General features: G+C 44.9%; 2 protein-coding genes across 2 annotated transcripts in view; both read left to right on the top strand.

Annotated features, from left to right (window-relative positions):
* LOC147725016 (uncharacterized) overlaps positions 1 to 11,336 on the top strand; it is a 183,884-nt gene extending 172,548 nt beyond the window's left edge. The window contains exon 3 of the mRNA XM_086966480.1: positions 5,482 to 11,336. Coding sequence (XP_086822606.1) covers positions 5,482 to 5,576 — 95 coding nt within the window. The 3' untranslated portion in view covers positions 5,577 to 11,336. The remainder of the gene's footprint in view (positions 1 to 5,481) is intronic.
* Positions 6,468 to 11,336, top strand: LOC147725017 (uncharacterized). The gene has a single exon (XM_086966485.1). The coding sequence runs from the start codon at positions 6,468 to 6,470 to the stop codon at positions 7,488 to 7,490; it is 1,023 nt and encodes a 340-aa protein (XP_086822611.1). The 3' UTR covers positions 7,491 to 11,336.
* Positions 11,337 to 12,376: the final 1,040 nt, after the last annotated feature.

Raw genomic sequence — 12,376 nt, forward strand, 5'->3', positions numbered from 1 at the left:
CAAATACATGTATTTATTCTAAACACAACCCCTCTGGAATCTTTATCAGGTCAGAGGTAAAAGCACAATACAAGGAACTTAATTAGCATACGATAAGTTGCACAGTATACGTTATGCCCTAGGGGCCTCCAAACCATATACTAAAATAGTGGTATAAGAACCACGTGAGAGTTAGAAAGCAGGCCTAGGGCCTGTGGAATCGCTGGGGCTGCCTAAAACCACCAAAGGTTAGGATGTAGGAGGCCAACGTGAGAATAGTGCAGTGTATAAACACAGCTGCGGGTTACCATTGACTTTCTATGGAGAACAAACAAGTTAAAATTTTAAAGATTAAGGGCACTTCTAGGTGAACTATGATGGAACCCTTTTAGAGTTAGATACTCCGAGAGTCAAGACCCACAAGACTACCAGAGTAGTCGAGTTACCTCACCCACGGAAGCCGGGTGCATAGGTGTCTTTTGATGTCGGTTTTCGTCGTCGATTCCAATAGAGAGCTGCGAAGAAATGCTGCAGGCGACCAGAGGAAAAGTGTCCGGGTGGATCCAAGGGTGGATTGGAGATGTGAAGAACCTGAAAGCAGAGGGGACAGAGTCTGGGTCACTAGCCAGTGACCAGGATGGCGGAAGGAAGATGGCAGCCGATGTTGGGTGCTTTCGGGTAAAAGAGGTAAAGCTTGTCTCTTCAGCCACGGGGACCAGGAGGCATCGACGCTGACCAGGAGCTGGATTCGAGCTGTCCCACGAAGGATCTAGTGGACGGTGGTGTCGGAATCCGGATTGGACCCAACAAGCCTTGGCAACGGCAACCCACGCAGGATGTTGAGAATGGCTTTGGTGCAGACCAGCAAGGTCTGAGGGACTCCTCCTTTGGAGAGGAGTGGGAGGACGTCTGGAGCAACCAGGAAAGCTCAAGAAAGTGAAGATTGGTCTTCTTGGGGGCTCACTAGCCAACAGACTAGGAACCGCGAAGACGCGTCAAGCTGAGATGCACAAAGCTGGCCCACGGGACACTCGTGGAGTGTGGGCCTCCGAGCTTCGGTGCAAAAGGTGCTCAGAGCAGGGGCTTCAAATACCCCAATGCACAACTTCGGGATACCTCAGGAGGTAGGTGCAGTAGCAAGGATGCAGGATGTCCACGTCAGAGATGTCTGGAAGTCCGTGTCCTGTGACACAGATTCTTTGGGATCCGGCGGGAGCCTCGAAAAAGCAGACCGGCAAAGATGCTGTTGGTGCCTGTTTGGACAGGGTGGTCACTCCTTGACCACAAGGGAGATTTCTTCCAGTCGAAATGGAATGTCGAAGGTCCATGAATTATGTATCAGAGTTCTGTCCAGGGTAATCTAAAGTCTCAGGGACTGGGCTCCTATTCTTATAGTAAGTTTAGGGATTCGACTAACTATGGGTTCCCACTTATGGGAGGACCTGGGGAGGGGCTGTTTAAACCCCTTCCCCTTTTCCAGTTTCGTGCCAGAGCTGGGGCTGAGTGCCCCAGCAACCGGTTTGAACTGGGAAATGCATAGAGCACCTTGTGTGCCCCTGGCAGTGTCTGAAAAGCATTCACTGAATGTAACCCACCCTGCTCCAATACACTAAAGCCTGTCCGGGGAGGTGCTAGCACCTTCCTGGACAGGAAACCTATTGTCCAGGCCTCCCCTGCTGGAGTTTCGTCCAGCAGCAGGAGGGCAGACTTGTGTCTTTGGCAGCAGCATCCATTTTGTGATGCTGGGGCTCTGTTTAACTTTAACCGGGTTTACCGGTAACTACATGTCTTCTCCCTCTAGAAGGGTGGAATGCTACCCCCGCCGCCAGGACTGGCGGGGGAGGGGGGTAGTATTTCAAAGTGTTTGACACCTTACACGACATGTTTTGATAAAGCCAAACCAAAGTTAGCATTAACTGCGAGAATTATAATGCACTTAAGAGTTTATGGAATGGCTATATCACAGAACAGCTATAAGGAGATGGTTCCGAAAGCTGCAGAGGGGCTCAGCTCATGCTAGGGCACCCTCTCACACAAAACCAAGGAGTGACTTGTAGGTTAATATGTGTCTATATATTGATATAGATCTAGGTATACTATATCTAAGTAAGGGGTGATTACACCACCCTACCCAGGCTTCAACTGCAAACCTGTGGTGTCCGTTTGGAAGGCTAACCAGGGGTGGCACAATATATACCGCAGCCCCTGGTAGGCCTAGGGTGCACCTATGCCCTGGGTACCTAAGGTACCACATACAGGGGCTCAAAAGGGTGACCCAGTAACCAATCTGGTATGTACCTAAAGTACATAGATTCCATTTTATAGAGAAAGCAGATAGACGAGGGCCCTGAATAGCAGGGTCCCAGTCCAACTAAGTCGAAAACCAGCTAAACACCAGGTAAAAAGTGGGGGTGACTATATAGTCAGATTCCACCTTCCTACAATCAGTGCTCCTCACTGCTCCCTGCAGCATAATTGCTCCTCTGAGCCCTTCCCAGCCTTAGTGCTCTTTCGAGCCCCAGCATATTCAGTGTTCTTCCGAGCCCCCAGCAGCCTCCGTGCTCTTCCGAGCCCCCTGCAGCCTCCGTGCTCTTCCGAGACCCCTGCAGCCTCCGTACTCTTCCGAAACCCCTGCAGCCTCAGTGCTCTTCTGAGCCCCCTGCTGCTTCAGTGCTCTTCCAAATGCCCTGCATCCTCAGTGTTTTTCTGAGTGCCCTGCAGCCTAAGTGCTCTTCCGAGTGCCCTGCAGCCTCAGTGCTCTTCCGAGTGCCCTGCAGTCGCAGTGCTCTTCTGAGCTCCCTGCAGCATCAGTGCCCCTCTGAGCCCCTTTCAGCCTCAGTGCTCCTCTGAGCTCCCTGCAGCCTTAGTGCTCCTCCGAACTCCTTCCACCCCCCCCCCCCCCCCTCCCGGCTGCCTCGGTGCTCCCCAGAACCCCTGCAGGCTCAGTGTTCCTCTTGTTTTCCTGCAGCATCAGTGCAAATTTTAGTGAATACAGCACTGGCACTCTTCTGAGCTCTCTGCACCCTCGGTGCTCCTCTGAGCTCCCTGTAGCCTCTGTGCTCCTCTGAGCCCCCCACAGCCTCTCTGCTCCTTTAAGCCCACCACAGCCTCTGTGCTCCTCTGAGCCAACCACAACCTTGGTGTTCCTCTGAGCCCCCCTGCAGCATTAGTGCCCCTCTGAGCTCCCTACAACCTCTGTGCTACTCTAAGGCCTTTGCAGCGTCAGTGCTACTCTGATCCACCTGCAACCTCAGTGCTCCTTTGAGCCCCCTGTAGCCTCGGTGCTCATCTGAGCTCCCTGCAGCATCAGTGCTCATTTGAGCTCCCTGCAGCCTCAGTACTCTTCTGAGCGACCTGCAGCCACAATTCTCCTATTAGCCTCAGTGCTCCTCTGAGCTCCTTCCAGCCTCAGTGCTCCTCTGAGCTCCCCCAGCCTCAGTTCTCATCTGAGCTCCCCCTACCCTCAATGCTCCTCTGAGCTCCCTGCAGCCCCTGTGCTCTTCTTAGCTCCCTGAAGCATCAGAGGAGCACTGAACAATGGAAACTCTAGGAGAGAAATTGGTTGAGAAGGATGTTGTCTACACTTCCTCACAGTACAGTACCAGGCCTTTGCTGTCTTGGATCCCAAATGTGTTCTGTGAGGTAGGGCTGCCTGTTTAGGGATCATAAATAATTCTTGGCTTTGTACTCCCTTGTATGTGTGCGTGAATTATGATTCTCTGATGTCTTTTACTAGTAGTGGGTTACTTAATATAGGATATATTCCTCCAGAGATCAGTTGTCTATTCGCTGTTGGTTGATCGGTGGTTCCTTACCCAATTAGAGTCAATGAGTACAAGAAGAGATAGATTCTATTGCAAAATCTCTATCTGGATTTTTGAAATGGCATGACGCACCCTCACATCGCAGCTTTATGGGAGATAACGCACTTACGTTAAAGCATGGAAAAGTACAAGGAATGCCAGTTTCCAACTGATTCACTTTTTTATACTGCACAGAGCTGATCTTACACCTGCGAAGATAAATAAGTACTTTCGAACAGACACTGCCCAATGCCCACGTTGTAGCTTAGAGGGAGCGGAGTTTCTCCATATGATGTGGTACTGTCCACAATTAGGTGCGTACTGGGAGGTGGAACTGCTCTGTGAGATCACGGAGCGGCAGGTTGAACCTGATAGGGGTACTTGCCTGTTGCATTGGTTTCCACATACTAACAAAACGAAAGTGACTAGTAAATTTTTGGATCTGGGATTGCTCCTGGCGAAGCGAGAAATCACAGTGCACTAGAAGTATAAGAGATGACTTAGTATTGCAAGGTTGAAGGTAGAGCTAGTTAAGTGGGCACTGAGTAAAAGTATGGTCCAATTCCAACGCGCCAATAATGATAAGGCGCTGGAGGCTGCAAGGACATGGGAAGTCCTAGTGGTTACACTACGGGCTCCAGAAATATATATCGGATACAGAATACAGATTCTGCCCTAAAATGAACAGGAGAGGTTCCCCTGAAAGGCAAGGACAGTGGAGAACCCGTTGGTGCACATATGGAGCGCAACTCTGTAGTGGAGTGATTGGTGATTAGGAAATGCTATAGCAACTGGGATTTTTTTTTGTTTCTGGCATGGGCTGCTGGGGGGTATGGTTGCTTTGGACAGTACAGTACTTAGTTATTGAAACACGCAGGAGTGGTGGGGGGTGGGCGAAAGTTGTTCTTTTTTTAATTGATATAATGCTCAGATATCATGAAACGGGATTACCGCAGGAGTTGGCTGGGAAAGGCTGCTGTGTGCTTCGGCTACAGAGCTTAGAGGGTGGATTAATGGTCACTGACCTGTATACTGTCGATGCATAAATACTGTTGAGACATTAATGCGAAACCAGACATTTGGGACTGTAGACATAAAGATAACTGAGCAATAATGACGCTGCATAAGATGTTTGTTGTATAGTTGAGAAAAGTAATTTTTTTTAAATAACCACCTTGTGTTAGGACATTGTAGATCTGCAATGTTATGAAACAGCTACTTAGATTTGAAATACTGCTGATTTGCTCAGAGAAGGAATCCAATAATAAGTACACACACACACACACACACACACACACACACACACACACACACACACACATACACACACATACACACACACACACACACACACACACACACGCACACACGCACACGCACACACGCACACACACACACACACCCCCCCTAGAAGTTACTGGTCAATCTTGGGAGTACTAGTGCTGGGCTGGCAACCAGTTAAGTGTCATGTTAAGGGGCACTAGTTTACCAGTTGCAACTAGAAAAGTGTACTTTACATTTATGCTCTAACTGTGACATTAAACCTAGATATCTCGAGTGCAGACCCATTGCTTTTCTGCCTTTCCCTTTCAAAACCACTCCTTCCTCATCCCGTTTCTCTGTCTTTTATTGTCCCTTGAATGAAAGCAGGTATCTGATTTCATTCCCACCCTTACAGAGATTTGTTTCTCATTCACAGAATCAAAGAACCTGAAGAAGAGACCTGCAATACCCCGGCACCAGAGAAGCTATCAGCAGGATCTACCTGATGATGAACTTCGTATCATTGTTTAGAGTCTGAGAAAACCCTCAGCTGGAGGTTGGAACTGGATACACACCCTATGATATATACGTTCATGGGAGAAACACAGACCTAGTGTGTGAAAAAGCTCATGCAGAGTTCATCTTTAAGGACAGTTTAAAATAATGCACACCAGAGATCATCTCTTTGAGTATACCGAGTGTGAAAACCTTTGGTTCACTCAGGACTCCCACAATAGTAATTCTAATGCGAAATTAGAGCAGTTATTCTGAATATCCTGAGGATAGGTTATACCAGTGTAAAGAGTGAGAAAAGTGTGACCCCCAGAACATTTCTGTTGAAATATCATAGAATGCTTACAGGGGAGAAAATCTAGCTGTATATAGAATGTGGATAAACCTGCACTGAGGGTTCTTCGTTTCACAAGCATCAAACAGTTCATTCTGAGGATCGGTCATACCAGTGTACGGAATGTGAAAAAAGCTCCACTGAACCAAAGAAGCTTTTGAGAGACCAGAGAGTCCATACAGATGATGAGCGCTATAATTGTACAGAATGTGGGATTAACTACACTGACAATGGCACACTGGTGAAGCCACAGTTAATCCGTGCTGGTGAGAAACCTTATCATTGTAATGAATGTGAGAAACACTTCGCTGAGAAGAAATCACTGTTGCCATATAGTCCATACTGGTTAGAAACTATGCAACTGTACAGAAAGTGCAAAAAGGTTAATTGAAAAGGGCACACTGGTGAAGCATAAGATAATGTAAACTGGTGAGGAACCCTATCAGTGTACTGAATGTGAGATAATCTTCACTTTGATTAGCATACAGTACCTTCATCAGAGTAACCAAACTGGTTAGAAACCCTATCACTGTACAGAAGGTAGGAAATGCTTCAGTGAGAACAGCATACTGAGGATGCATCACACAAGCCATTCCGCCAATAAACCATATCAGTGTACGGAATGTGAGAAAAGCTTCATTAAGATATGCAGTTTGTTCGATCATCAGAGATTCCACACTGGTGAGAAACCCTATCAGTGTATAGAATGCAAGAAAAGCTTTACTGTGAAAAACTATTTGTTGAAACATCATAGAATCCACACTGGTGAGAAACTCTTTCAGTGTACAGAATGCGGGAAAAGCTTTACTATGAAAAGCAATTTGTTGAGCCATCAGAGAATCCATACTGGTGAGAAACCCTTTCAGTGTATAGAATGCGGGAAAAGCTTCACTAAGAAGAGTACGCTGTTGAATCATCAGAGAATCCATACTGGTGAGAAACCCTATCCCTGTACAGAATGTGGGAAAAGCTTTACTGAGAAGGGGACGCTGTTGAGCCATCAAAGAATCCATACTGGTGAGAAACCCTATCCTTGCACAGAATGCAGGAAAAGGTTTACTCTGAAGGGTACGCTGTTAAGGCATCAGAGAATGCACACTGGTGAGAAACCCTATCATTGCTCAGAATGCTGGAAAAGCTTTACTGTCAAAAGCTATTTGTTGAGGCATCAGAGAATCCACACTGGTGAGAAACCCTATCAGTGTACAGAATGCGGGAAAAGCTTTAGTGACACAAGTACGCTGTTGAACCATCAGAGAATCCATACTGGTGAGAAACCCTATCAGTGTACAGAATGCTTGAAAAGCTTTACTGTGAAGGGTACGCTGTTGAATCATCAGAGAATCCATACTGGTGAGAAATCCTATCAGTGTAAAGACTGTGGGAAAAGCTTTACTAAGAAGGGTATGCTGTCGAAGCATCAGCTAATCCATTCTGGTGAGAAACCACATTGGTGTACTGAATGTGGGAGAGGCTTCACTAAGAAGAAAGCTGTCTTAAGACGTCAAATAACCCACACTGGTGAGAAAACATATCCATGCACAGAATGTGGCAAAAGCTTTACTGATAAGAAATCACTATCAGAGAATCCACACTGATGACAAACCTTGTTATTGTCCTGAATCTAAAAGTAGCTTCTCTCAGATAACCTCTTATAGAGAATTAATTGTGGCAAACATTGGAAAAGCTTCACAAGAATGCAGATATTGGAAAATAATCAGAGAATCTGTTCATTGTAGAAAACTCATAGCCTTGAATGTGGAATACTAGTGAAGCAAGGGGACTTGGCGTTTGAGAGATAAAATGGATATAAAAGGGAATCCAGAAAGCAAATTCAAAATACAAGAGTCCTCTCTTTCACCTTATGTATTCTATTATTTGACAATTTCTTCATATTATAAACATTGTCGTCTTGCCCTGCACCAGGGGTACGTGACTGGTAAATATAATTGTGTGCGTGATTGTCGAAAGTATAAATGTAAAGATCATTATCGCCATGGTGTCGGAGCAAGAGCTTTTTTTTTAAGGTCAGTAATAATCCATTCACTCCCTTTCTAAGATTCCCTCGCCATGACAACTGTTTGTCCTTTTTTTTAAATACCTACTTTTAGCATGAATTTATATGCACACATGTAGACACACCTGTGAAAATAAATGTGCAGTAACTTGTTATTTGGAACAAAGCAAGATTCAAACATTTCGTAGTCAGTAGGTTTTTTTAGAAGCATTCGCATGTGTGATAGCTGAAAAGCCCACAGATATCATTTTAAATCTGGTGCGGCTAATCCTCCCTTCTCCCATCGCCGTCTAAGCTTCTTCCAAGCTATTCTTGGTAGTTTTTTGTTCCAGATAAAAGAAGTGATATCTGACTGAATTTTAGTTATGTGAGTCTGATCAAAATAAAGGGGAATGGTGTTAAAAAGAAAAGAAAATTTAGGCAGAATGGACATTTTTACGAGATTAACCCTCCCAATCAAGGATAATTGAAGGTGGGACCATGTATGCATTCATTTCCTACATTCTTTGTCGATTGCTATAATATTTACAGTGGCAAGCTTATTAATATCTTTTATGATATTTAAGCCCAGATAACGTAATGATTCACCCGCCTGTATTTCCAAGGAACTCAGATTATCATTCCAGACCAGCATCTCTGTTTTTAATGTATTGATCTGGTAGCCTGACATTTTTCCAAACCCCTTAGCAATTTCAAATATAACAGGGAGTGCCGTTGTTACGTCTGATGTAAGAACGAGCAGGTCATCAGCATATAACGCCACCTTCTTTTCCCACCCTCTGTGACAAAAAGGAATGATGGCATTCTCTCTCCTCAGTTGTTGTGCGAGAGGTTCAATATAAAAGTCAAACAGAAGGGGGGAAAGCGGGCAACCCTGCCGAGTCCCTCTAGTTATATTAAATGGGTCTGACAGCTCTCCGTTAATTAATAGGCTCGCCGATGGACTGGCATACAGTAGACTAACTACATGACAAAATCTCTTCCCCACTCCAAATTTAGCCAAGGCCCCCGACAGGTACACCCAATTGACCCTGTCGAAGGCCTTGGTCGCGTCCAGAGTGAGAGCAGTCAAGGGCAAATTCTGTGACACCGCGATATCTATTGCCCCTATTAAGTCGTATGTCAGTTCATATAACTGTCGGCCCTTTACAAATCCTTTTTGATCTACATGGAGGACTGTCGCGCTACCAAGGCCAACCTAGAGGCTAAAATTGTGGTGAAGATCTTATAGTCCACATTTAAGATTGATATGGGTCTGTATGATTCACAGGCATCCTTAGGCTTCCCAGGTTTCAATATGAGTGTGATTGATGCGTTGTCCCATGATGACGGGGGAGTCTGGCCTTCAAGAAGGATCTGATTGAACATCTTAGTAAGGAAGGGGGCTATCTCATCCTCTAAGATTCTATAAATTTCTGCAGGTAGACCATCGGGCCCCGCTGCCTTTCCCTTCTTGCTTTTTTTTATAGCGGACCTAACTTCTCCTTCAGTGATGATACCCTCCAAAGTTTGAGACTGATCATATGTAAGACTGGGGAGATTCATATGTCTTAGCCAATCATTGGCCTCCACAGAACGGGTTACAATGTCCTCCTTATAGATAGACTCAAAAAAATCCTTAAAGGCCTGTCTAATTTCAACATCCGATGTAAAGGAATCGTTGCCCACCTTGATATTTGCAATGTTGTTCCGAACCTGGTCTGATTTAGTCTTCCACGCAAGCATTTTACCTGCACCTTCGCTGTACTCAAAATGGGCTAATATGCTTGCTTCCCATCTCTGCTGCAATCTAAGATTCAATACTGAACCCAGATTGGCTTTCAAGGTCGCCATTTATTTTCTATAGGATTAATGTTTTCAGCCATGTTGGAAGGGGAAGGCTTCAGTCAGTCGGGATACTTATTCAAATTTGGCAACCCGAAATTCTTTAAAAAGATTAAATTGAAGGTCCTGCTTGGTTTGGCAAAAACCTGGTCTGAGGTAATAAAATCAATTAAACAGGGGTATTACTGCGAAAAAGCACCGCTTTGGGGGTTACTTGATAGTCCAGCCTGGTTGGAAGATACTCTAGCCACTCCCTTGAGAGAGGCAGGCCTTAAAGAATGGGGGGATCTCTTCTATGAGGGGGACCTGCTTTCATGGGAGTATTTACAGAATAAAATAGGTCCAACCCTTTCGAGGTTTAAATACATACAAATGAGCAGCTGGACACAGGCATATAAAGATCCACCTACAAAAAGAAACAGGTTTCCTATTGGAGGGCATAGTCAACTAATAACTAATTTGGTAAATATCCCTTCAACCAAACATGAGATCTCACAATGGTATAAACTCCTACTCGATGAATCTGATGGGGAATTTAAGCTACCAACTCAACTTTGGGGTGACTTAATAATGAGTCAAGACATACAAGAACTCTGGTCTACCTCATTTGAGCTTTTAAAAAGTCTGGTCAAACCCTCATGGCTTCGCAGAAACCATCTTTTTACCCTTCATAGGGCGTATTACTCTCTCCAAAGACTATTCAAATTTGCCTCAGGAAATGCAGTGGCATGTGCAAGGTGTGGGCTGATTGCAGCTTCAGATATTCACATGTTTTTTGAATGTCCCCGGATTGCAGCATATTGGGATGCCATAGGTAAGACACTTACGGCATCGTTAGGTCTCCCAATTATCATAGATTTACCGTTAGTGATCTTTGGAGTCCTGAGGACATCTCAAAACACGGCCAAAAGCCTGGTCTTTTACACGGTCCTATTGGCAAGGAGGGAGATCTGCAGGAGGTGGAAGGATCCTCTCTCTCCTTCCCATGGGGATTGGTTGACATCCAGTTTACAGACAGCACGTATGGATCTAGCCAGACCAGGAAATCAAAACAAAAGGGCCTTTTGGCATATGCTTGTATGGGCACAATTAGATCTGGGGTTATTTTTTTTCTTTTTTCCCCGGGTCCAATGATTACACTACTATGGTGCCAAAATCCAGAAGTTGTCCGGTCATAGCCCGGCCCAGGCCCAGCAGTAGGCCTCCCCATTGGTAGCCAAAATGGATATCAAGCTAAGACAGTTGCGGGATTTATGGCCTTCCCCCTCCAAATGATCCCTCCCAGTTATAATACTGTGTCAACTGTACCTATGCTTATTTTAAATGGCTTTCTTAAAACATGGTGGATATGAGGACAAAAAAAAAAAAATTCAAACATTTCTTACTTTGACAAAAGTCCATGTTATAGCCTCAATGCAATGTGACTGACACATGACTAATTCTCATGAGAAAACATCATGGCGTATGATGATCCGTAACATATAATATAAGCTAGTTATTATCAATGTTATTTTTAAGACTTATTTTTATTTCATGAGTAGGTGAAATGCTATACTTTTCTGTTATTTGTAGTAAAAGAATAAAAGCAATGCTTAAATATGTAGATAAGCGTGAGCGAGACTCTTTTTGCAGGCTCCCCGTATACTTTTTGTCCTGCTGTTGCTTGAGTTAGTGCTGTGTAATGACTCTGTACAAACCCTCCAGGATTTCGCGATTTCGTCGTTTGCAGCGAAATCGGCACTTTTGTAAAAATGCAACGAGTTTTACAAAAGTGCCCGCAAAATCAGCACTTTTGTAAAAATGCCGCTATTTCTACAAAAGCGTCTACAGTGTTAATGCAGTGGCTTAGCCTGATGAAAACTAAATACATTTGGGCTAGGTGGACTGAAGGAAAATGAAAGTGAAGTGCATAAGACCCCACCAAAATTGGTTATTGAAAGGGGGGTTGCTAAGCACCGTACTATGGAGGGAAAGTCTCAGATTTGTAAATAAGGATCCCGCTAAATGTGGTCGCTCAATAATACATTGGGCCAAGAGGTAAATGCAACAGAGAATTTGTATAAAAAAGTAAGGTAGAATGGCAGCTATATGTAGATGTGGCACCCACTCCCAACCCGCTGAGGCAACAGCACTCCTACAATCCAGTGGATGGCCGCTCAGCTGGACTCCATCACGCTGCCCCAGTATGTGCTCGATCTGCCCCTGCCGCTGTGTTGCTTTAATGAGAGGAAGAGGACAGCAGATGGACCTAAATACCCAGACCCTCCAGGATTTCGCGATTTGCCACGAAATCTGCACTTTTGTAAAAATGCTGCGATTTTTACAAAAGTGCCAGCAAAATCGACACTTTTGCAAAAATGCCTCAATTTTGACAAAAGTGCCTGCGAAATCACTTCTGTGAGGTGGAAGCAGCATCTGATCTACTGCCCGGTTCGTTATATTGAACCAGAAAGTATGAAATGTATGAATGCAGCTCGGTTTTCTGCTACTTTTGCAGTGACAAATTCTCATAATGCAGAGAGGAGGACATGATTTTAGGGGGCTTCCTAATTGGATCAAACAGTTTTTGGCTGGGGCATTTCGAAGACTTGTGTAGCACAAGGTATCCGTCTCACTCCACTTAAGGATTTTGCATGTTAGTGA

Source organism: Lissotriton vulgaris, chromosome 4_1 (genome assembly GCF_964263255.1).
Source record: "Lissotriton vulgaris chromosome 4_1, aLisVul1.2, whole genome shotgun sequence".
Lineage (NCBI taxonomy): Eukaryota > Metazoa > Chordata > Amphibia > Caudata > Salamandridae > Lissotriton > Lissotriton vulgaris.

Excerpts from the sequence above, each read along its gene's own strand:
- LOC147725017 (XM_086966485.1), top strand. The coding sequence starts at position 6,468 with ATGCATCACACAAGCCATTCCGCCAATAAACCATATCAGTGTACGGAA.